This window comes from Haematobia irritans, chromosome 3, assembly GCF_050003625.1.
Source record: "Haematobia irritans isolate KBUSLIRL chromosome 3, ASM5000362v1, whole genome shotgun sequence".
Classification (NCBI taxonomy): Eukaryota; Metazoa; Arthropoda; class Insecta; order Diptera; family Muscidae; genus Haematobia; species Haematobia irritans.
In genome coordinates this window covers 210,858,937-210,884,790 of record NC_134399.1, presented here as the reverse complement: position 1 = coordinate 210,884,790, position 25,854 = coordinate 210,858,937, and the positions used below count along the sequence as shown (strand labels likewise).

General features: G+C 26.1%; 1 protein-coding gene across 3 annotated transcripts in view; it reads right to left on the bottom strand.

The window, feature by feature from the left end:
• Positions 1–25,854, bottom strand: part of Rhp (GTP-Rho-binding protein rhophilin) — a 282,866-nt gene that overhangs the window by 113,478 nt on the left and 143,534 nt on the right. Inside the window, exon 1 of one of the 3 annotated variants that reach the window (XM_075302609.1) lies at positions 12,333–12,487. The exons of the other annotated variants lie outside the window; for them this stretch is intronic. Within the exon in view, the coding sequence (XP_075158724.1) occupies positions 12,333–12,401 (69 nt within the window). The 5' untranslated portion in view covers positions 12,402–12,487. Of the gene's footprint in view, positions 1–12,332; positions 12,488–25,854 lie in introns of those variants that run through there. 3 annotated transcript variants of the gene reach the window in all.

The following is a 25,854-nucleotide window of genomic DNA, read 5'->3' as shown; positions in this document are numbered from 1 at the left end:
TGTTAGTTTTTTTCTGGTATTCATGCATTTCAATGATTTCAGTTCAATTTGTACAACCCAATAACTTGGAAAATAACCGCACCATCATTGTATGGCAGCAAATGATACTTGAAACTTCAACTTTATCTTAACACACTTTTCCTTCACTGCCAGTAGCAAAAGTAGAATCAGCATGTTGCATTTATGCTTAGATGATTACGATTAGGGATGCCATTACAGAAATTTTTAATTGTTACATTATTAATAATAATGTTTTAAACTACAAAAAAAACAAATATTTTATTTGTTAAGAAATTTTTCAATTTGTATTGCTTTAGAAAATTTGTCGAAATTTATCTTCTAGAAATTTTGGAGAACTTTTATTCTAACACAGGAAAAAGGACAGTTGTTAATTTAAAAAAAAAAAAAAAACTTATGTTTATCCCAAACAAACTATTTACTTTTAATAAATTTTTAAGAAATTTCGCACTCAAATGAAATTTTCTTTATTCCAAAAATATCAAATAAATTAAATACTTAAGAAATTGTTCATACAATTCTCACAAAAAATAAGAACGAACTATAGTGTAGTTATTATGGGAATGATTTTTCCTTTAATTTTACTTCATTGTGATTTTATACAATACTGAACAGAAAAAAAAATTACGGAATATTAAAGATTGTGCAGCTTAAATTTTAGGATGTGCCCTTTACACAATATTGAGGACAAATTAAATTAAAATAATAAAATTTTAATTATATCTTCGTTGTTAGTTCAGCTCTAGGTCATAATTCGTATTTTAATAACATAATTTCTTTGTGCCAAGATAATATTCTTTTGAGTGTATATCTTATGGAAAAATAATGGATTTCTTTTTTCACAACACTTTTTATTAAATTTTATGATTTTTTTTATTCCTATTTCCCCATGGTTGGATTCCAAAGTTTTAGAAAATCCCCTCTCCTACCATGCATTCCCTACTAATCGACGTTCTTCAAAAACTTGTTGAACACAAAAATTCCCGGAAAATTCACTAAAATTCCAATGCACTTTGGGGCATTTTCAATTTTTCACAATTGATTAGAAATAACAGGTCCATAGCACAATTTAGACCTGTCGTTTCGACAATTGACAAGAGACAGCTGCTGGGGTAAAGAAAGAAGCATATCAACAACTCTAGTAAAATTTCTTCTAACATACTAACTGAGTGACCCAAATTTATCAAACCATACATTGATTGGGGCAGATCCAAATGCAGTTTGTTGCTTTTTTTTCGAACATAACCTGCAATTTGTGAATGAGAAGAGATTTCCTTGGAAATTCAGTAGCGAAACTTGTTCTAAGTGCATTGCAAAATTACCAAGTGGGCCTATTAATCAAATGAATGAAAATTCCAAAACTAAAGACAAGTTTTGTTATTTATTGGGAGGTAACGTATTTGAACAACGGTAGCGAAAAACAAAAGACTTAAGCAATAAACTTTTTACTAAGGCTGGTCATAATCATAGGAGAAAACAAATAAAATCAAAAAGACAATTGTTAGGGAATTATTTGCGGGAAATAAGATATAAATTAAATATAAATATAGGTTAAGAGAGCTATAGCAAAAATGGGAAGTAATGAAGAATATTAAGAGTATTTATGGTTATTCTATTACACATGTCGAATATAATATTAATTTACTAGGAAGTTATTAATTACTAATTTCCTAGGAAAAGAAATTATAATTATCCATTTTTAATAGACCATTTAATAATATTGAACTTTGTATTTTTTCATTTATCTATAAAGTTTTACATTTATCTATAAAGTGAATATTTCCATTTCCACAATCTTTAAATTATTTCGGTTTTGTTTTTTGGTTATTGTTATGTTTTTTGTGTTTTTTGGTTAATACATATAGGACAAATTGCATTTATGATTAATTTGCAATATTAAAATTTTCTATAGAAATAAAATTTTGACAAACTTTTCTATAGAAATAAAATGTTGACAAAATTTTTCTATAGAAATCAAATGTTGAAAAATTGTCTACAAAAAAAATATTTTGACAAAATTTTTTATAGAAATAAAATGTTGACAAAATTTTCTATAGAAATAAAATGTTGACAAAAATTTTGTATAGAAATAATATTTTGAAAAAATTTTTTATAGAAATAAAATTTTGACAAAATTTTCTATAGAAATAAAATTTTGAAAACATCTACAAAAATAACATTTTGACGAAATTTGCTATAAAATAAAATTTTGACAAAATTTTCTATTTAAATAAAATTTTGACAAAATTTTCCATAGAAATAAAATTTGGACAAAATTTTCTATAGAAATAACATTTTGACAAAATTTTCTATAGAAATAACATTTTGACAAAATTTTCTATAGAAATAAAATTTTGACAAAATTTTCTATAGAAATAAAACTATGACAAAATTTTCTATAGAAATAAAATTTTGACAAAATTTTCTATAGAAATAAAATTTTAACAAACTGTTCTATAGAAATAAAATGTTGACAAAATCTTTTATAGAAATAAGATTTTGACAAAATTTCTATAGAAATAAAATTTTGACTAACTTATTTATAAATATCAAATATTTATTTGATTTTTATTTATTATATTTAAATAATTTTTATTTTTTTAATTTTTTTAGCTGAATATGCAAGTATTTTATTTATAAGTATATTATTTTGTGTAATATTTCTAGGAAGAGATTGAGTTCGTGGAACTTTAGAAATAAAATTTTGACAAAATCTTTAATAGAAATAAAATTTTTACAAATTTTATATAGAAATAAAATTTTGACAAATTTTCTATAGAAATACAACTTTAATAAACTTTTCTATAGAAATAAAATTTTAACAAAATGTTCCATAGAAATAAAAATTTTGACAAAATTTTCGATAGAAATAAAATTTTGGCAAAATTTTCTATAGAAATAACATTTTGGCAAAATTTTCGATAGAAATAACAGTTTCACAACATTTTCTATAGAAATAAGATTTTGGCCCTTTTTTTCTATACAAAAAGGGGTTTCAAAGCTTCTCTGAGTGGTTTCACTGCAATGTGGAACGCCGTTCGGACTCGGCTATAAAAAGGAGGTCCCTTGTCATTGAGCTTAACATGGAATCGGGCAGCAATGGACTGAATAGTCTAAGTGAGTCTGATACATCGGTCTGCCACCTAACCTAACCTAATCTTGGCCAAATTTTCTATAGAAATAAAATTTTGACAAAATTTTCTTTAGAAATAAAATTTTGACAGAATTTTCTATAGAAATAAAATTTTGACAAAGTGACTATAGAAATATTTGTTAATTTTTTGGTAGATTTTTTTTTGGTACGAGTGGTAACCGTGGTTACAACGCATTCTTATAGATCAATCCGGCAAGCTTCTAATTTCTTGCTCTAGAGCCACTAAAATGTGAAAATTATTAAAAATATGTATGAGTGGAAAAAGTCCCTACATTGTGTCCCTATGTCTTTACAAGATGCTAAATATTGGAAAAAACCAACATGTTGGGAATTTCCCCTACTTCTGGTAACAATGGTTGTTATGGGGCATTTCATAGAATATGTTAAAAATGTTGGTTTTTAGATTTTCTTTGTTATTCGGTAATTTTCTTTTATGTTTCGGGATTAAGCAACCCTAGACTGAAAAATATTTACGTGATATTAAAGATTACGCAATTTGTTTAGAATGCGCAATTTGCAAAATACTAAGGACAAATATCTTCAAATAATTTTTTTTTAAATTAAAATTTCATTTTAATTAAAAAATTTTAAATTTTGCTTAAAAAAATTTTTATTAAATTTCGGACGACGATTTTGGAAATTTGCGTCCCTCCGTTAAAGTCATATGTCTTTGAACTAAGGCAAATTCCCTTTAATGTAAAGAAGCGCGTTTGTGATTTAATGAAATCATCCTTAAATTCATTGAAATATTGAATCTTTAGATTTAAGCTAAAACCGCTTATATCTGTACGTGAATAACTTTATTAATATATCGCAAAAAGAGAATGACAGTTCGAGAGAGATCTGTATCCTAATTTTAATTTTATTGATCCTAGAACGCTCGGAAACAATACCAAAATCCTTAAGGGAAGGTCCAAACCTTTGGATCCAACTAAAACGTAAACTTTTTTTTTTGAGTATCAGAACCTATTGACATACTTGCGTTATTTTGTGTTATTTACAGCAACTTAAAATATTAATCTCGGCCAAAAAACAAAATGTAATTACATCATGAACATATTCGTGCGATTAGTTTCTATAACTTTCGACGCCGATTAACTTAACAACAGTGTATCGATGAACTTAATTTAAATTTTTTGGCGATGAAGCTCTGTCAAGGACCAGTGTTTATTAATGGTATTGTGAATTCAACCGAGGTCGTAGTTCACTTCAAGACGAATTTCGTGAAGGTCATCCGAAACTATTGATGCTGTGCCCCAACTAATATTGCAACATCGTCATGTAACCTATCATGAGATTGAAACAACCTTAGGCATTAATGGGACCAGCATAATTTCATAAATGCATGAACATTTGACCGTCAAAAACATTTGTTCGCGTTGGAGATCACACAATTTGTCAATCGCTCAAAAAACAAGGCTCGAGTCGATTGGTCGAAAGAAATGCTCCAAACAATACGATCGCGGTACATCAAAATACGTCTATGACATCGTGACCAGTGTTGCCAGTATTTTTCTGGTTCTTCTCCCCAAATTGGGCTCCGTTCCTCCCCAAAAATCTCCAATAAATAGTTGACAAGTTTTTACGGAAGAAAAAAATAAAAGCCAGAAAATCAAGATCATGATTTCGAAACTCAAAACCAGGACGCGGTGATCGTCTTTCAAATGCTCGTGAAATGAAAATGCGATTTCGACCATTATGTGTTTATGAACTAAAATTTATTTCTAAATACTCAAGTAGTACAATTGGGTGGTAGATCAATATGAAGGTGCAAACGTGTATGGGCCTTAATGGGGAATATTTTGAATAACTATGAAACTATTACCGATGGTTAATATTTTTTGTTGTGCTCTAGGGTACTCCTAAGGGTACTCAAAATTCATTTACAATTAATTTATTTAAGTGCTAACTTTTGCCATATCAGAATTAAGGATTTTTTCTAATTAAACCTAAAATTATTTTGAAAATAAAAATAAAACTTTCTTTAAGAAGTAATGCAAAAGCCTTGACTAAAATATCTGGACTTGTTGGACTATTGACAACAAATTTCCGTTGAGTGTCCCACATGGATCATTTTCACATGAAATTGTGTATTACTAAAACATAGAATAGCAACATCTGGGAACATGGTGTTTTTTACCTACAACTTCTACTCACGACAAGTAGTTTCAGTTGATTCTTGGATTATTTTGTTGTCTTTGTTTTTTTTTTTTCTTGTTGAAGAAAAGTTATGTAGGTCAGTAGTAGTGGCAGCAAGAAGTAACAGCATAAGTTTACCTCTATACGCCGCCATGACTTTGCATTTACGATGGTGTTGATAATGGCGGCAAATACAACTGTGACTTTTCCCCAATATTTTTCTTCTATTCATTCATGTCGTATTTAGCTGAAGAGAGATGCATTAACTTTGATAATGATGTAGTTGCTTGTTTTGCTAAAGTTGGCTGCATGACTTGACTTTGCAGAATCATAAATTGCTAGAGATTATTAGAGGATAGGGACAAGTGTTATGAAATCCATAAATATATTTTTATGTGAGAAACATATAGAATGGGCATCCCATAAGGGAGTAGAGGGAAGTAAGAGCAATTGGGTCCTAATGGCTTGGCAAACACCCTTAGAAAAAATTCAATGAAAATTTCTAATGCCATCTATTTTACTTCATGCAAATTACATGATTTTAGTTAAACTTTACCAAATGTGATAAAGTTTTCCTTATTTAATTTAATTTTTTTTTTTTTTTAATAAAATGAACTAAATTGTCAAAAAAAAGTTATATACAAATTAAGTACACAAATTTGCTATATTCGAAATAGTTTATATTAAAAAAAAATAAAATCTTACTTAAATTGTATCTGGCTTGAACTTCGTATAGCGTCAAAGCCATTTCAACATTTTTTAATTAAATTCAAATTAAGAAATTCTCCAAAACAGCAGAAATAAATTATTATTTGTATCATTTTGCAATTAATAAAAAATTTTAGTTACAATTTTCTGAAGTAAACAGACACAGACAAAAAAATAAAACAGCAGAAATAAATTATTATTTGTATCATTTTGCAATTAATAAACAATTTTAGTTAGAATTTTCTGAAGTAAACAGACACAGAGAAAAATAAACTATGTTGTGGGATAAACGAACTATCTCGTACGAAAATTGAACTAAATTGTATTCCAAAATTTTGACATAAATTAGATTAAAGATTTTTTTTGTTATATTAGATTTTTAACTACTATTTACTAAATGCATCGTTCTGAATTCTCAAGAAATTCTGGAATATTTGGGGCGAAATACGAATTCTATAAATCATTTGTGTATATATTTTTTTTAGTTCATTTAACTAACCTACGTAAAAAAGTATTAAAGTCAAGAAAACTTTCTCAAAACCTAACCTGGAATTCCATGAACTAAAAAAGAGCTAAATTGGCTTTAGTGCATAGAGGTTCACGTTTTTTTGAGTGTTGGGTTCACCTTTATGTAAGCATACAGACTGACCATCCCATAAGGCAGTAGGTGGTATAAAGAACATGTCTTAATGACTTGGAATACAATGGTAGTTGTTTTTTAATTTTAAATTAAAATTAAAATTTTAAAATAAATCTTATTTTTATTTATTTTAATTAGATTTTTATTAAAAATTGTATATTTTTTTTATACCCTCCACCATAGGATGAGGATATATTACCTTTGTCCTTCCGTTTGTAACACATCGAAATATTGCTCTAAGACCCAATAAAGCATATATATTCTGGGTCGTGGTGAAATTCTGAGTCGATCTGAGCATGTCCGTCCCTGCGTCCGTTCGTCTGTAGAAATTACGCTAATTGACGAACGAAACGAAACTTGAAACTTGGCACAAACTTGAAACTTGGGTCGTGGTGAAATTCTGAGTCGATCTGAGCATGTCCGTCCCTGCGTCCGTTCGTCTGTAGAAATTACGCTAATTGACGAACGAAACGAAACTTGAAACTTGGCACAAGAAGTTGCCATTGATGTAGGTCGGATGGTATTGCAAATGGGCCATATTGGTCCACTTTTACGTATAGCACCCATATAAACGGACCCCCAAATTTGGTTTGCCGATCCTCTAAGAGAAGCAACTTTCATCCGATCCGGCTGAAATTTGGTACAAGGTGTTAGGTTAGGTTAGGTGGCAGCCCGATGTATCAGGCTCACTTAGACTATTCAGTCCATTGTGATACCACATTGATGAACTTCTCTCTTATCACTGAGTGCTGCCCGATTCCATGTTAAGCTCAATGACAAGGGACCTCCTTTTTATAGCCGAGTCCGTACGGCGTTCCACATTGCAGTGAAACCACTTAGAGAAGCTTTGAAAGCTTCAGAAATGTCACCAGCATTACTGAGGTGGGGTAATCCACCGCTGAAAAACTTTTTGGTGTTTGGTCGAAGCAAGTTTCGAACCCACAACCTTGTGTATGCAAGGCGTGCATGCTAACCATTGCACCACGGTCATGCTAACCATGCTAACCATTGCACCACGGTATATGGTCTCTAACAACCATGCAAAAATTGGTCCCCATCGGTCCATAATTATATATAGCCCCCATATAAACCGATCCCCCGATTTGGTTTGCGGAGCCTCTAAGAAAAGCAAATTTCATCTGATCCGGCTGAAATTTTGTACATGGTGTTGGTATATGGTCTCTAACAACTATGCACAAATTGGTCCACATCGGTCCATAATTATATATAGCCCCCATATAAACCGATCCCCCGATTTTTGGTATGCGGAGCCTCTAAGAGAAGCAAATTTCATCCGATCCGGCTGAAATTTTGTACATGGTGTTGGTATATGGTCTCTAATAACTATGCAAAAATTGGTCCACATCGGTCAATAATTATATATAGCCCCCATATAAACCGATCCCCCGATTTTTGGCTTGCGGAGCCTCTAAGAGAAGCAAATTTCATTCGATCAGGCTAAAATTTGGTACATGGTGTTAGTATATGGTCTCTAATGACCATGCAAAAATTGGTCCACATCGGTCCATAATTATATATAGCCCCCATATAAACCGATCACCAGATTTGACCTCCGGAGCCCTTGGAAGAGCAAAATTCATCCGATTCGGTTGAAATATGGTACGTGATATTAGTATATGGTATCCAACAACCATGCAGGAATTGGTTCATATCAGTCCAATATTATATATAGCCCCCATATAAAGCGATCCCCAGATTTGACCCCGAGTGCCTTTCGGAGAAGCAAAATTCATCCGATCTGGTTGAAATTTGGTACGTGGTGGTAGTATATGATATGTAACAACCATGCAAAAAGTGGTCCATATCAGTCCATAATCATATATATCCCCCATATAAATCGATCCCGAGATTTGGTTTTGGAGCCACTTGGAGGAGCAAATCTCATCCGAGTCAGTTGAAATTTGGTACATTGTGCTAGTATATGGCCGCTAACAACCATGCCTAACTAGGTCCATGTCGGTCTATAGTTATATATAGTCCTCAGATAAATCGATCCCCAATCACACAAAAATTGGTTCATAATTGTATATAGCCCACATATAAGCGACCCCCATATTTCAATTCTGGCTCTCTACGTACCGTGCAAAAGTCCATATCAATTCGTAATTATTGGTAGACTTACCTATACATACGTTTTTTGTCTAATATATACCACGTATGGACTAACTCACAATTTAGAAAACGATGTTAAGAAGTTTTAAGATATCACAACCCAAGTAATTCGATTCTGGATGACAGTCTTTCGTAGAAGTTTCTAAGCAATCCATGGTGGGGGGCACATAAGATTCGGCCTGGCCGAACTTACGGCCGTATATACTTGTTTTTAGTTATTTTAATTTAGTTTCTTATTTATTACATTCTAGTTTTAACTGCTGTATTGAAGTAACAAATGACAATTTTTATCTAAGAACTAACAAGAATACAATATTTTTAACACAATACCCTATTATGATTAATTATCATAATTTTCACATCATATTAGAATTTCAGTTTTTCCTTTTGTTTTATTATATTTTTTTTTCATTGTAAAGTATATCGTACAAGTTCCCGTGAATAAATAAAAGAATAAAAAAATTATATGTGAATTCATAACAACGTGTAGAAGTGGAGAACAATAGAATTGTTATGTTCTTGTTCCGAAAAAGTGCTATACTAAATGGTTGAGAAAATTGCAATTTACTTTTTCGACGTACACTCAAAAAAAGTTTATTTGGATCCAAAGATTTTGAACTTCCTTTAAGGATTTTGGTATTGATTCGGAGCCAAAGATGCAGCTTCTTTAAAAAAAATACATTTTTTAGGGACCTCCCTGGCTTTAAATCTAGGATCGATAAAATTAAAATTGGATACAAATCTCATTCATCGAATTTTTATTCTCTGTTTGCGATATATTAATAAAGGTAACATATTCATGTACAAACAAATTCCAGTTTCAAAATCCAAATTATGCCAAGTACTTCAAAGTAAAAACTGTTTTCTTAATGCTAAAAAAAACTTTAAACCAAAGATACAACTCCTTAAAATAAGTCTTAGCCTATATTTGAAGCATTTTTATCTTAAATTTAAAAATTCAATATGTTAGTTGAGTTAAAGACGATTTCTTTAAATTAAAAATGTTTTTCTTTATTTTAAGGAACATTTGCCTTACTTCAAAGATCTACAACTTCAACAGAGGGAAGCAAAATTTCAAGATTTGTGTCCTAAATTTAATTAAACAAATTTTTGAAGCAAGTATTATAAATTTTTTTAAACTAAAATGTCATTATTTTAAAGAATTTTGTCCTTAGCATTGCGTAAATTTCGAGTCCTAAAATTTAAGTTGCATAATCTTCAATATTAGGTCAATATTTTTTTCAGTGTAGAGTGGAAAGTTACAACTAGTGAAATAACTCGAGTACAATTGAAATATTTACAAGAATTAAACACAAATTAAAAAATAATACATATAGAAAAATATATTTTATATATATACAGAAAAATATATTTTTTGTCTTCGGCATAAATTATAGTATCAATTGTCAATGTCAATTTTCTGATACAATTAGATTTTTTTGTTTTAATTAATCAATAATTTTTTTTTTTATTTTTAATTACTTTTTTTAATTCTGTGCAGTGCAATTTCTAAAACTTTATTCTATTTATAAAGAATTGTTGTTGTTTTTTATTTCAGCTTAAAACCATGCATTGACTAAACTACAGGTGTAGAAGGCGCAATGGTCATGAAAATTGCTTGAAACTCAATGTAAAATTTACAGACATTATTTCATCAGTGTAAAACTTTTGTCGAAGTCTGGCAAAAAAACTGCGACAAGTAATTTTCTCAGGCTTTGCTTAATGTGAAATTTTTTTTTTCACAAAAAAAAATTATCAAAATATTTCCAATTAAGAAGTTCGATTGAAGTTTTAAACGGAATCAAATAAACAGTAACTTATATAATTAACTTTTAATAGAATATATTTAAATTTTTTTTATTTAATTAAAATGTTAATTTTTATATAAAAATTATAAAAATATTTATATAAAAAAAGTTTGTAACTGAATTAATTTATTAATTTGAATTAAAATTTAATTGAATCAGTTAATTTTAAAATTTATTACGTTTTCAACTTAAACAAAAAAAAATCAACTAAATTAATATCTTCAAAATTTTGTTTGTTTGTTGATATATTTTTTTTAAATATACTTGTCCATGAAAAATACTATTTCGACTATCTAATATTATTCCATTACAATTAACCTTTTATATGTGGACTCCTTTTATTGAAAAATTACACTCCTGAGATGTTTCATTGTACTTACAATTTAAATAAAAAATAATTGAAATTAATGAAAAAAATAAAATTTAAATTAAAATAGATTTAATTCTAATATGAAAAACATATTTATGATAAAATTTAAAACAATTTTTTAATTCAATTTTAATAAATTATTTTTTTCTATAAATTAATTTGAATTTAGTAAATTAATTTCAATATTATTTTATTGGTCCTTGTTTATATATTTTCAACGGTTATAAGCACTTCTGAGAAGTAACATTAATAATTAGTAAAAACTATAATTGATAAAATAAAAATTAATTTAAAATAATCTTAATTCTAATATGATATGATTAAATTTAAAGCATTTATTTAATTCCATTTTAATAAATGTATTTTTTTATATAAACTAATTTATAAATTGATAAACTTTGCAATTAATTGTATAATATTTTATTGGTCCTTGTTTATATTCCCGCAACAGTTATGAGCCATTTTTACACAGAAAAACATATTTTTTGCCTTCAATCACGAAATTAATTGATCCAATTAATTTTTAATTGATATAATTACAAAAAAAAAATAATTTATACAATTAATTTTTGTTGATTAAAAATTTTTTAATTTTTAATTAAATTAAAAATTAAACAGTTTGTAAAATTGGTATTTAAACTTTGATTTCATTTCATCATTGATTTCATTTCATCTTATTAATATAGGAAATAATTTCAAATGACACTTTTCAACTGTGAAAAAAATTTAGGTGATCTTGGGTGTGCTCTTTTATGAGGTTTAACTGAATTTTAAAATTTAAAAAAAAAAAAAATAAAATTTTAATTAAAATAAATAAATAAAATTATAAATAACACATTAAATAAAATCAAAACTAAATTGAAAATAATGTTTTCGATTAAATTTAATTATTTTTTTAAACTCAATTTAAAAAATTAATTAAATTAAATTTAATAAATATTTTTAATATAAACTAATTTATTTTTTATTGAATTTTTTAATTGAATAGTATATTTTTTTGCCAAAGTTATGATAGTGTGTTTCGTTTAACTGTAAATTTAACTAATTTAAAATTTATTGAAATTTTTAATTGAATATTATTTTATTTGCCGAAAGTTTTGATAGTTTTTTTTGGTTTAACTCCATTCCATTGTAATTAGAAATTTCCATGCCCATATAGGAACTAATTTCAAATGTCATTATCCGAACAGTTCACTTCCAGGTAATAACATTAATCTTCCATTACTCTGTTATAGTGATCTTTTAGATTAAGTCATTAATTTCTGTTTATAGACTTAGCGGTTCTATTTGTCTTTCTATTCCAGTCCATATGATTGTCTTGGTATATTTTATAATTTTGCTTTCATCATCATTTCATCTTACCATCTGTTCTAGTTTCATCAAATAACACATGGTCTCTCTATTGACCAGTTTTTGTATTGAAGTTTCCATAATATTGGACTTTCTTTTACAAATTTTACGATGCTAAAAACAACCACAATTCCTTCACTAGTTTGTTTAGCCTTTTTTTGCCTTTAGATAAAAATGACAAACTTTATGATAAATTCCGAATAATATAATCTTTTGTTATGTTAAAACAAATTTAGAGTAGGGCACAATTTCACTTGTTGTTGGTTATGATGAGATATTCTGCTGTGCAAAAACGAAGCAAAAACAAAAGACTTAAGACACATACTTGACTTTCATTTCTTCTTGGTTATTTCATAGAAATTTTCTTTTCTTTTGTGTTTTGTTTTTCTAAGATCATGGCCATTGTTGGTAAGAGATTTATCTTTTCTCCACTTAATAAAGACTTTGTTTAATTAGAACAAAAATTATTTAATTCTTTCGTTTGTTGTTGTTGCTAATCCACTTGGTTTTTCGTTAGACCATAGCTAATCTTTACCGCCGACAAATCGTATAAGATTCCAATTTACGGACAAATGAAACCAACCACGTTGCGTAGCGTTCGAAAGTCGAAAACATTCTCATCTCAGAATCTTAGAAAGTAAGCAATCAATGGAGCACCAACAAATGTGGCTATAGAGAAATGCATACCAAATACCATTTAGCTCTATGGGAGTTCATCTCTCTCTCTATGGCGAGAGTGACCACAATACCATCCAGCTAGGCTTAATAATAGCCAAGAACCAACAGTAAAATGGCCAGAACGTTAACGATTATATGAAATCACTCGCGATCAGCTTCATCATCGTCACCATCATCATCATTTCAAGCCAGAGAAGAGCGCCAAACGTTTTAGCAAATTGGTAAACTAAAACTAGTTAAAGACTTAGCATATAGCTTAACTTTAGCTATTAACAGTTGGTATTTTCTAGTTTCAATTCTAGGTTCTCCTCTCAATCTCGCATAGATTGACTAACAACATCATTATGAGGCTCGGTGATTATCAAAGTATTGTGGCGATGGCTGGACGACTTGTTGCTCTGTTACATTGCACTTGCTTGGTGTTATCGTTTGAAGCTGTATTAAATGACAGCAATGCTTGAATTCCGTCCATGGGTTAATATTGGTATGCTACAGATATTTTAGACTTTCTTCTTGTTGATAGATCAACTGGAAAATGGGTCCCAGTTTGTTAACAGGGATGCCATAGAGTAAAACAAGAAGATTGTAAATATATCTAGAGGGTAAAGATGAAAGGCATTAAGGCAAAAAAATAAAGAACAAATTAAACAAAAATTTTTAAAACATAACATATTTTTTGTCTTCAAAAATAATCAAATTTGGAGTTAAAAAATTGAAGTTAAAAATTGTTAAAATTTCTTTAGCATTAGACAGACACAATTTAAGAAAACACAATTGTGCATTTAAGTAATATTTACTCATTTCAGAAAATATGAACTATTTTGCGCGAATTTCGAATTTAGTAAAATTTTGTACTTTATTTGTATAGTTTTTTGTTTATCATTTTCGGCTAAATAAAAAAAGAAAAATAAATATCATATAAAAAATATTATTTTGCAGTATAGTATGGCTCAACACAAAAAAAATATTTATTTTATAAAAAAATTAGTAAAAATTTTAATTCTGTGGAAAATTTTTGTCAAAATTTATTTCTATAGAAAATTTTGTCAAAATTTTATTTCTATAGAAAATTTTGTCAAAATTTATTTCTATAGAAAATTTTGTCAAAATTTTACTTCTATGGAAAATTTTGTCAAAATTTTATATCTATAGAAAATTTTGTCACAATTTTATATCTGTAGAAAATTTTGTCAAAATTGTATTTCCTTAGAAAATTTTCTCAAAATTTAATTCTATAGAAAAGTTTGTCAAAATTTTATTTCTAAAAAAAAAATTTGTCAAAATTTTATTTCTATAGAAAATCTGCTAAAAATTTAATTCTATAAAAAGTTTGTTAACAGGGATGCCATAGAGTAAAACAAGAAATTTGCAAATATATCTAGAGGGTAAAGATCAAATGAAGTACGTTATTTTTAATTCTAAAAAATAAAGAACAAATTAAAAAAAATTAAAAAATGATAAATTTTTTTGTCTTCAAAAATGTTCAAATTTTATAAAAAACAATTGGAGTCACAAATTGTTAAAATTTCTTTAGCGTTAGACAGACACATGGAAACTCAATTCGTTTTAGAATATTGTGCATTTAAGTAAGATTTACTCATTTTAGAAAAAAAACATGAACTATCGAATTTAGTAAAATTTTGTACTTTCTTTGTATATCTAGTTTTTTTTTTATTATTTTCAATTAAATAAAATAAGAAAAAATAAAAGATTCAAATAAAAAATATTATTTTGCAGTATTTGGTCAAATTGTGGAGAAAAATGGAGACTTTGATAGTAAGGTCTAAACCAAAAAAGAATTAAGATATTGATTTTATACAAAAACATAATAAAAATTTTAATTCTCTGGAAATTTTGTCAAAAATGTTTTTTTATAGAAAATTTGTTCAAAATTTCAATTCTATAGAAAATTTTGCCAATATTTTATTTCTATAGAAAATTTGGTCAAAATTTTATTTCAATAACAAATTTAGTCAAAATTTTATTTTTATAGAAAATGTTGCCAAATTTTATATCTATAGAAAATTTTATCAAAATTTTCTTTCTATAGAAAATTTCGTCAAAATTTTATTGCTATAGAAAATTTTGTCAGAATTTTATTTCTATAGAAAATTTTGTCAAAAATTTAAAATTTGGTCAAAATTTTAGTTCAATAAAAAATTTAGTCAAAATTTTAATTCTATAGCAACCTTAGTCAAACATTTTTTCCTATAGAACATTTTGTCAAAATTTTATTTCTATAGAAAATTTTGTCAGAATTTTATTTTTATAGAAAATGTTGTCAAAATTTAATTTCTATTGAAAATTTAGTAAAAAATTTATATCTATAGAAAATTTAGTCACAATTTCATTTCAATAAGAAATTTAGTCAAAATTGTATTTCTATAGCAACCTTAGTCAACATTTTTTCCTATAGAAAATTTTGTCAAAATTTTATTTCTATAGAAAATTTTGTCAAAATTTTATATCTATAGAAAATTTTGTAAAAAAATTTATATCTATAGAAAATTTGGTTAAAATTTTATTTCGATGTGTTTGTTATTGTTGGTTTATTCTTCAATCATTTTTGTTGTTTTTGATTTCAGCTTAAAAAGCTGTATTGAATAAACTACAAGTGTAGCTTAACCAACAGAGGAAAAGTATGCTTGTCAAATTTATTTGGGCAAAGCCCTATAGACTGCAAGACGGTTGGATGGACAGCCGGGATTACCAAATTCGTCATCATCATAATCTGCTAGCAGCAAAACCAACAACAAATGATCAGAATAAATTCGGGTAATTCAATAAACCCAAAGTGAAGTACACTTGAATCTCCCGAAAAAAGGTTTTTGATAGTCGGCTATTGCCTTTAAGCTCCAAGACAACAATAACAATTTTATTTCTATAGAAAAATGTTGTCAAAATTTTATTTCTATAGACAATTTTGTCAAAATTTTATTTCTATAGAAACCTTTGTCAAAATTTTTTTCTATAAAAAATTTTCTGAAAATTTTATTTCTATAGAAAATTTACTGAAAATTTTATTTTTATAGAAGTTTTGTTTCTATAGAAAATTTTGTCAACATTTTATTTCTATAGAAAATTTTGTCAAAATTTTATTTCTATAGAAAATTTTGTCAATATTATATTTCTATTGAAAATTTTGTCAACATTTTATTTCTATGAAAAATATTCTGATAATATAATCTCTATAGAAAATTTTGTGAAAATTTTATTTCAATAGAAAATGTTATCAAAATTTTATTTCTATAGAATATATTGTCAAAATTTTATATATAGAAATTAAAGAAATTTTCTCAAAATTTTATATATAGAAAACAAAGACATTTTGTCAAAATATTATTTCTATAGACAATTTTGTCAAAATTTTATTTCTATAAAAACCTTTGTCAAAATTTTTTTTCTATAGAGAATTTTCCGAAAATTTTATTTCTATAGAAAATTTTATCAATTTTTGTTTCTATAGAAAATTTTGTCAAAATTGTATTTCTATAGAACATTTTGTGAAAATTTTATTTCTATAGAAAATTTTGTCAAAATATTATTTCTAAAGAAAATTTTCTGAAAATTTTATTTCTACAGAAAATGTTGTCAACATTTTATTTCTATAGAACATTTTGTCAACATTTTATTTCTATAGAAAATTTTCTGAAAATTTTATCTCTATAGAAAATTTTGTAAAATTTTATTTCTATAAAAAATGTGCAAAAATTCTATTTCTACAGAAAATTTTGTCAAAATCGTACTAGTATAAAAAATGTGTCAAACCGTGTTCAGTATCCTCGTCCTCGAACCACCATGCAAAAATTTGTCCATATTTGTCTCCCATCTTAATCGATCCCCAGATGTGACTCCAAAGACATCTCTATTGATTGCCAAGTCGATGTAGGAGCAAGAATTATAGTCTATGTTTGTTTGTTTCTTTACATTTTTGTTGTTTGTAATGTTGTTAAGAATGCATCTAGCATCATTATTATAAGTGAAGACTTTTTTTTTCATGTGATTAGATTGGAGTTATTAGATTGAAGTACTTTTTGTAATGTTTGTTTAATATTTTGCTCGCTTTGAATGCAATACCAATTTGTGATAATATGTTAGTAAATTACTTTAGAACATTCAACAAGAAAAAAAAAACTAAAACACTTTTTGACGTTATTGTGGAAATGAATGAGGGATTTGAGAAAAAAATAATGAAAATTTTTATAACCAACTTAAGTTTAGTACACGAGCATTAAATTTAGCCAAACATGAGAAAATGTTCCTTTTGTTAATTATTTTTTGTTTTCATTAATAACATGACCAAAAAAATGAAAAAAAAGTTTTACACAATTTTACTAAATTTGAAATTGGCAGAAATTAGCTCATAGTTTTCTAATATAACTGATTCTTTCTTAAATTGTTATAAACACAATTTCTAAACTTTATATAGCGCTAAAGACATTTAAGCAATTTTGAAACAAATATTTTCTTTCCAAATATTGAAATTTTCCTAGACAACAGAAAAATTTCAATACGACCAAACTTTGGCAAATTTAGACGCTCTTTACTAAACTCCACTCTCAGAGATACACAGAAACTCCATTCACAAACATTTTCTACTTGGTTCCGGTTACAAAATTACTACGATAATTTATTATAAGTGTTAAATTCACATATCTTTCCGTGAAATTTAAAACAAAAAATAATCTTCAAAAACCCATATAAATAATGTGCGTGTTTATCAAATTTGTTTTAATACAACGAGAAAAGCGAAAAAATAATATACGCAAACACCCTAGACATACAGTTCAGGTTTTCTTTATTACAAATGCGTGAAAACACCATACCATCTGCGATATAAAAATCTCGTTTTGTATGTTGATACTAAAAATATTAGACAAGAAATTTTATGCTCTAATTAAATTTATCTCTCTCGAAAAATGTGTTTTATTACCCCTTTTTTTCATAGACGTTTTACTAACAAATTATAATAAATTTGATCATTTTGTCATTTTTTCGTATTTTTCGTATCATATCAAGACAGGGTGAAAATTTTAACTTTACCTCAAGTGGAGAAAAACAAAACCATAAACTCGATCATATCATTTTTTGTTTTCTTAAAGGAAAACACCTTAGGCAAATGTACAACAGGTTATGTGTTATGTGAAGAAAATTTTTAATTTTTATTGCATAATTTGTTTATGACTATTATGTTGTGAGTAAAATTAAAGAAAAAATAAAAGTCTAGTAATTTCCGTTTGGTTTGTCATAATTTGTAATTTATTATCAAAACAAATAAATAAGGTGTTAATTTTAGCCGTACCGAATTGCATATGCCATCCACCATGGATTTTGAGTAGCAAATTTTTAATAAATTTAAAATAAAACCACAAGTATTTGGGAACCTAAAAAATTAAAATTTTGTCAAAATTTTCTATAGCAAATTTTGTCAAAATTTTATTTCCATCGAAAATTTTTACATAATTTTATTTCTAGAGAAAATTTTTTAAAAATTTTATTTCTATAGAAAATTTTGTCAAAATTTTATTTCTATAGAAAATTTTGTCAAAATTTTATTTCTCTAGAAAATTTTTGTCAAAATTTTCTTTCAATAGAAAATTTTGTCAAAATTTTATGTCTATAGAAAATTTTGTTAAAATTTTATTTCTATAGAAAATTTTGTCAAAATTGTATTTCTATAGAAAACTTTCTCAAAATTTTATTTCTATAGAAAATTTCTCAGGAAATTTTATTTCTATAAAAAATGTTTCAAAATTTTATTTCTATAGAAAATGTTTCAAAATTTTATTTCTATAGAAAACTTTCTCAAAATTTTATTTCTATAGAAAATTTTGTCAAAATTTTATTTCTATAGTAAATTTTCTCAAAATTTTATTACTATAGAATTTTCTCAAAATTTTATTTCTATAGAAAATGTTGTCAAAATTTTATTTCTACAGAAAATTTTGTCAAAATTTTATTTCTATAGAAAATTTTGTCAAAATTATATTTCTATAGAAAATTTTCTCAAAATTTTATTTCTATAGTCAATTTTGTCAAAATTTTATTTCTATAGAAAAGTTTGTCAAAATGTTATTTCAATAGTAAATATTGTCAAAATTTAATTTTATTAGAAAATTTTGTCAAAATTTTATTTCTATAGAAAATAGAATTTTTCTATAAATTTTATTTCTATAAAAAAATTCATAGTGACGAATTTTTTTATTTTTATTTCTATAGAAAATTTTGTCAAAATTTTATTTCTATAGAAATTTTTGTCAAAATTGTATTTCTACAGAAAATTGTGTCAAAATTGTATTTCTCTAAAAATTTGTCAACAGAATATTTTTATAGAAAATTTTGTCAAAATTTTATTTCTATAGAAAATTTTGTCAAAATTATATTTCTATAGAAAATTTTGTCAAAATTTTATTTCAATAGAAAATTGTGCCAAAATTTTATTTCTATAGAAAATTTTGCCAAAATTTTATTTCTATAGAAAATTTCTCAGAATTTTATCTCTAGAAAACTTTCTCAAAATTTTATTTCAATAGTAAATTTTGTCAAAATTTTATTTCATTAGAAAATTTTGTCAAAATTTTATTTCTATAGAAAATTTGGCAAAATTTTTTTCTCTAGACATTTTTTTTTAAATTTTTTTCTATAGAAAATTTTGTCAAAATTTTATTTCTGTTGAAAATTTTGTTAAAATTTTATTTCTATAGAAAATTTTGTTTCTATAGAAGTAGTAAATTTTGGTAAAATTTTATTTCTATAGAAAATTTTATTTCTAGATACATTTTTATTTCTATTAAAAATTTTGTCAAAATTTTATTTCTATAGAATTTTTTTCAGAATTTTATTCTATAGAAAATTTTGTAAAAATTTTATTTCTACAGAAAATTTTTGTCAAAGTTTTATTTCTCTAAACATTTTTGTCAAAATTTTATTTCTCTAAACATTTTTGTCAAAATTTTATTTCTATAAAAAATTTCGTCACTATTTTATATCTATAGAATATTTTGTCAACATTTTATTTCTATAGAAAATTTTGTCAAAATTTTATTTCTACAGAAAATTTTGTCAAAATTTTATTTCAATAGAAAATTTTGCCAAAATTTTATTTCTATAGAAAATTTCGTCACCATTTTATTTCTATAGAAAATTTTTTCAAAAGTTTATTTCTGTAGAAAATTTTGTCAAAATTTTATTTCTAGAGGATCTTTGTTAAGTACTTCTTAGTTGAGATGGATGGTCAAAATTTTATTTCAATAGAAAATTTTGTAAAAAATTTATTTCTATAGAAAATTTTGTCACAATTTTATTTCTACGGAAATTTTTGTCAAAATTTTATTTACATACAAAATTTTGTCAAAATTTTATTTCTATAGAAAATCTCAGAATTTTATTTCTATTGAAAATTTTCTCAAAATTTTGTTTTAATAGTAAATTTTGTCAAAATATTATTTCAATAGTAAATATTGTCAAAATTTAATTTTATTAGAAAATTTTGTCAAAATTTTATTTCTATAGAAAATGGAATTTTTCTATAAATTTTATTTCTATAAAAAAATTCGTCACTATTTTATTTCTATAGAAAATTTTGTCAAAATTTTATTTCTATAGAAATTTTTGTCAAAATTGTATTTCTACAGAAAATTGTGCCAAAATTTTATTTCTCTAAAAATTTGTCAACAGAATATTTTTATAGAAAATTTTGTCAAAATTTTATTTCTATAGAAAATTTTGTCAAAATTATATTTCTATAAAAAATTTTGTCAAAATTTTATTTCAATAGAAAATTTTGCCAAAATTTTATTTCAATTGAAAATTTCTCAGAATTTTATTTCTATAGAAAACTTTCTCAAAATTTTATTTCAATAGTAAATTTTGTCAAAATTTTATTTCATTAGAAAATTTTGTCAAAATTTTATTTCATTAGAAAATTTTGTCGAAATTTTATTTCTATAGAAAATTTTGTCAAAATTTTACTTCTATAGAAAATTTTGTCAAAATTTTATTTCAATAGAAAATTTTGTCAAAATTGTGTCTATAAAAATGTTGTCAAAATTTTATTTCTATAGAAAATTTCGTCACTATTTTATTTCTATAGAAAATTTTGTCAAATTGTTATTTCTATAGAAAATTTTGTCAAAATTTTATTTTTAGAGGAAATTTGTAAAGTACTTCTTAGTTGGGATGGATGGTCAATATTTTATTTCTATAGAAGATTTGGTCAAAATTTTATTTCTATAGAAGATTTGGTCAAAATTTTATTTCTATTGAAAATTTTGTCGAAATTTTATTTCCATAGAAATTTGTTTCAAAATTTTTTTTTACAGAAAATTTTGTCAAAATTTTATTTTTATAGAAAATTTTGTCAAAATTTTATTTCTATAGAAAATTTTATCAAAAATTTTTTTTCTATAGAAGATTTGGTCAAAATTTTATATCTATAGAAAATTTTGTCAACATTATATTTCTATAGAAAATTTTGTCAAAATTTTATTGCAATAGAAAATTTTGTCAAAATTTTATTTCTATAAAAATTTTTGTTAACATGTTATTTCTATAGGAAATTTTGTTTGTATAGAAAAAGAAACGAATCAATGCCAAAAATTCAGGATTTGAAAGGCTGCAGTGTACAAAAAATAAATATGATACCCCTTAGATCGTCTTGCATTTTTTTAAGCAAGATCATATGCTGATTAAAGTGGTCCCAAATCCATGACTTTTATGTTAGGTTAGGTGTAGTGGCAGCCCCATATTTCAGGCTCACTTTGACTATTCCGTCCACAAGGGGTGCACTTCTCTCTTATCAATTAATGCTGCCCGATTATATAATCGATGACTGTTACCAATGCAACGATAAACTTTTTACACCTTCTATCCTATAGTGAAGAATATTGAAATAGCAATAGGCATTACAGTTAGCTATAAACCAAATATAATAGAGATAATTTACCTCCATATATCTTGGATAATTATTCAGTTTCAAAAAATGCCTTAATTCTAGTGCAGTTTCCTTGGCGATAAATCATAGACTCATAGTACCTTGTTAATGCTACAGTGGTGGTCTAGGATCTTACCTAACGTCTATGCTATATAAAATGCCAACACTTTAAAGTAAAATAAATCATTGGATAGAGTCTTTACGAAAAGCCTATTTCTGCTTACCCCCCTAAGGAGAGTAATTATTAATGTTTCCTTTAAAAAAATACAAAAAAAAAATTGCATGATTTTAGCTAACTACTTGCATTTAACTTTTTATTCATTTATTATTCAAGCAGTTTTATTTTAATGCTTTGACTTCCTGTACCATATTTCGTAGAAACAAAAAAAGTTTCAAATGAAAGATTATCTTTTTCAAATAAAATTTATGGAAAAATTTAGACAAGTACCAAAAGAAATGGCCACAGGAAACCACACCATTTTCTTTGTAATCGATGGAACCCAAGTGCCATTGAATTACAAATTTCTTTATTAACTTCATTTCCAGAATTTCTTTCTTCTCGAATTGGTTTACGTTTTGTAAATGCCACCATTAAAAGGTGGGGCTTCTAATCTCATAAAGTTCATCGTTATACAAAGAATTAAAAATTTATTCATGTCTATTAAAGTATTTCTTTGATATACATCTCTTTCGTTTGTAGTTTTTCTTTTCCGTTTTTTTTTCTTACTCCAGGGAATTTATGTCATTAATGTCAGGGGGATTTCCCAAAAAAAAAAGTAATATTTTTATTTTCAAGTTCATAAATTATGACATTTGAGGTATGGCTTTCTTCTTCCATTGATTTTACAGCATTGTTTTTTTCTGACAATAGAAAAGCAAAACAAAAGACTTAAGACATGAACTTTTTTTGTGGAATGTGGGTGCTAGAAGCCCAAGTTTGGGTTGGTTTTACAGCACGTTTTTGTTCTATATAGATTTTGTTTCATAGATTATTTTCTGTTTTTTTAGGGGATTATTTTTTTCAAAGGCTATCATCCATTGTCAATGAATATGTAACCTTAATAAATGCTATCTTAGTTAGAGGTTAAATATTTTTGTATTAAATAAATTTTTTATTTTTTAATTTTTTGTATTAAATATTTTTTAGATTATCATGTCTTCATATAAGGAAAAGAAAATAAAATTCATATGAAGCACAACGTTTTACTAAATTCGTACTTCTGACAAAATAGTTCATTATTGCTTTAAATTTGTAAATTTTACTACAAAAGTGCCCATCTTGAAAACTTTTTCTTGCCATATTGAAGTACAATTGCTTCCTTCAAGCTGCAAAATTTTCCATAAGAAGTGAAAAAAAATTAACTAATTAAATTAAATGAAAAATAACTATCAAATTTTTTTGACTTTATTTACTTGTTACTGTTAAAATTTTCTAAAACCAATCTCAATTTTCTAATATTAACAACACATTGTTGTTAACATTGTTTTTTTTTCAGTGCAACGTGGATCTATACAAAAATTCGGAAACATGAACCGATACGTCCAATATTTGGCACACCATAATACCTGTACATTTCCAATTTAAAGTAAATGGGAATAAAATTGCGATTTCTGGAAACCAAGAAGATGGGCATAAATGGCATCTATACCAAAACATGGAGCGATACACATAATATACGGTACACTTATTTGCGGGCCTAAAATACCTTTAGAGTTTTAGTTTCAAACAAATCTACTAAAAATGCGATTACTAGAAGCTATACAATTTTTGGCACATCGTACTATGGACCGATAGTACCTCTAGATTTAGAATTTCTGGGTAGTGCGCAAACGGCGCGGCGTCTAAATGCCTGAGAGGTCAAATTGGGAGATTGGTATATATGGGGCTATACAAAAACATGGACCGATGCACACCGATTTTCAGACATAAAATATAATTTCAGTTTCAAGCCAATTGTTTACAAATTGCGATTACTAGACGCCGAAGAAGAATCGGGGAGATCGGTAAATATGGGGGCTATACTAAAATATGGACTGATAGAATACCATATTTGGCACACCTTTTTATGTACCAAAAGTACGTCTACGTTTTGAATTATATGTAAATCGGATAAAAATTGCGATCTCTAAATTCCCAAGACCCCGAATCGAGGGGTCGGCTTATATGGAGGCTATATCAAAACTTGGACCGATAAAGCCCGGTACACGGATGAAAAAGACTGTTTTTCATATGTTTGGCTATAAACATTATATGTTTGGAACACAAATTTTTAAACACAATATTTTTGAGTGCAAGCATATAATGTTCATAAACTAGCATAACATGTTTGGGACATATATGTTAATATGTTAGAACATATTATGTTTGGGACATAAAATGTTTGTAAATATAATATGCTTGGATGCAAACATATATTAATTTAGATATAGCCTATAAACATATATGTGTTTAGTAGCTTGGAGCGCTATTTAACAGGGAGCGGTATTGAATTAAGTTGGTGGTTGTTGCTTGTTATTACAAAATTAACATTTTATTTTTCCTTGGGCAATTGATCAGCTACTTCTTTGATCCTTACAAACTGTGTGGTCCGCTGTTCGAATCCCCGTCCGGCAAAAGGTAAAATTAAAATAAATAAAAAATCATAAAATTGAATACAATGTTTGTATTACAGAAAAAGGTGCTAAGAACTAAAAAATCTCGTGGAAGTGAGAAAGATGTCGGGGAATATACAATTGGGCAGAAACAAAATTTTGAGCATTCAGGTCGAAAACCTATGTTGTTAGCACCTATATTACCTGTTTATTTTCATAATTCATTATGATTGTAAATATATAAATAAATAAATAAAATTTTGAGCACAATATTGTTTGGGAGATTTTTTTTAAGCATATAATATTTTTGGGTGCATATTGTTTTTTGGAAGACAACATTATTGAATTTGGATGCAAAAATACAAACAAATAGACTACCCAAACATATATTGTTTAGACCAATATGCTTTCAAACATATTATATATTGGAAGAGATCAACCATATAAATGTTTGGGCAATACCCAAAAATGTATATGCTTGAAGCAAAATATGTTTGGGAGTATATGTTACAGAAGCGATTTTTTGTGAGGGTGTATAGAACTTGACCTGTCCGCGGACAAAACAGAGTCTGTGCAAAATTTCAGCACGATGAGTTCATTACACAATGGTGGAATATCTAACTTTTTGACTCCAAACAAAAAATCACGTATCCCAGCCACGGTGGCCACACTTGGTAGAATTCTACTAAAAGTGGTAGATTTTTTACTGGTTGGTAGGTTGGTAGAATTCTTGATATTTTGTTAGATTTTGCAAAATATACCTCTCCAAATAAAATTTACATCAATTTTCTATAGAAATACAACTTTGTCCAACTTTTCAATACAAAGTTTGACAAAATTTTCAATAGAAATAAAAATTTTAAAATATTTTCTATAGAAAAACAATTTTGACAAACTTTTCTACAGAAATAAAATTTTGACAATATTTTCTGTAGAAATTAAATTTTGACAAAATTTTCATAGAAATAAAATTTTAACAAAAATTTCTATAGAAATAAAATTTTGACAAAATTTTCTATAGAAATAAAATTTTGACAAAATTTTCATAGAAATAAAATTTTAACAAAAATTTCTATAGAAATAAAATTTTGACAAAATTTTTGTATAGAAATAATATGTTGACAAAATCTTAATGGAAATAAAATTTTGAGAAAATTTTCTATAGAAATAGAATTTTGCAAAATTTACAATCAAAATTTACTATACTAATAAAATTTTGAACAAATTTTCTATAGAAATAAATTTTTGACAAAATTTTATACTAGACTAGAATTTCTAGAATTTCAAATTTTCTAATTCTGACAAAATTTTCTATAGAAATTAAAATTTTGA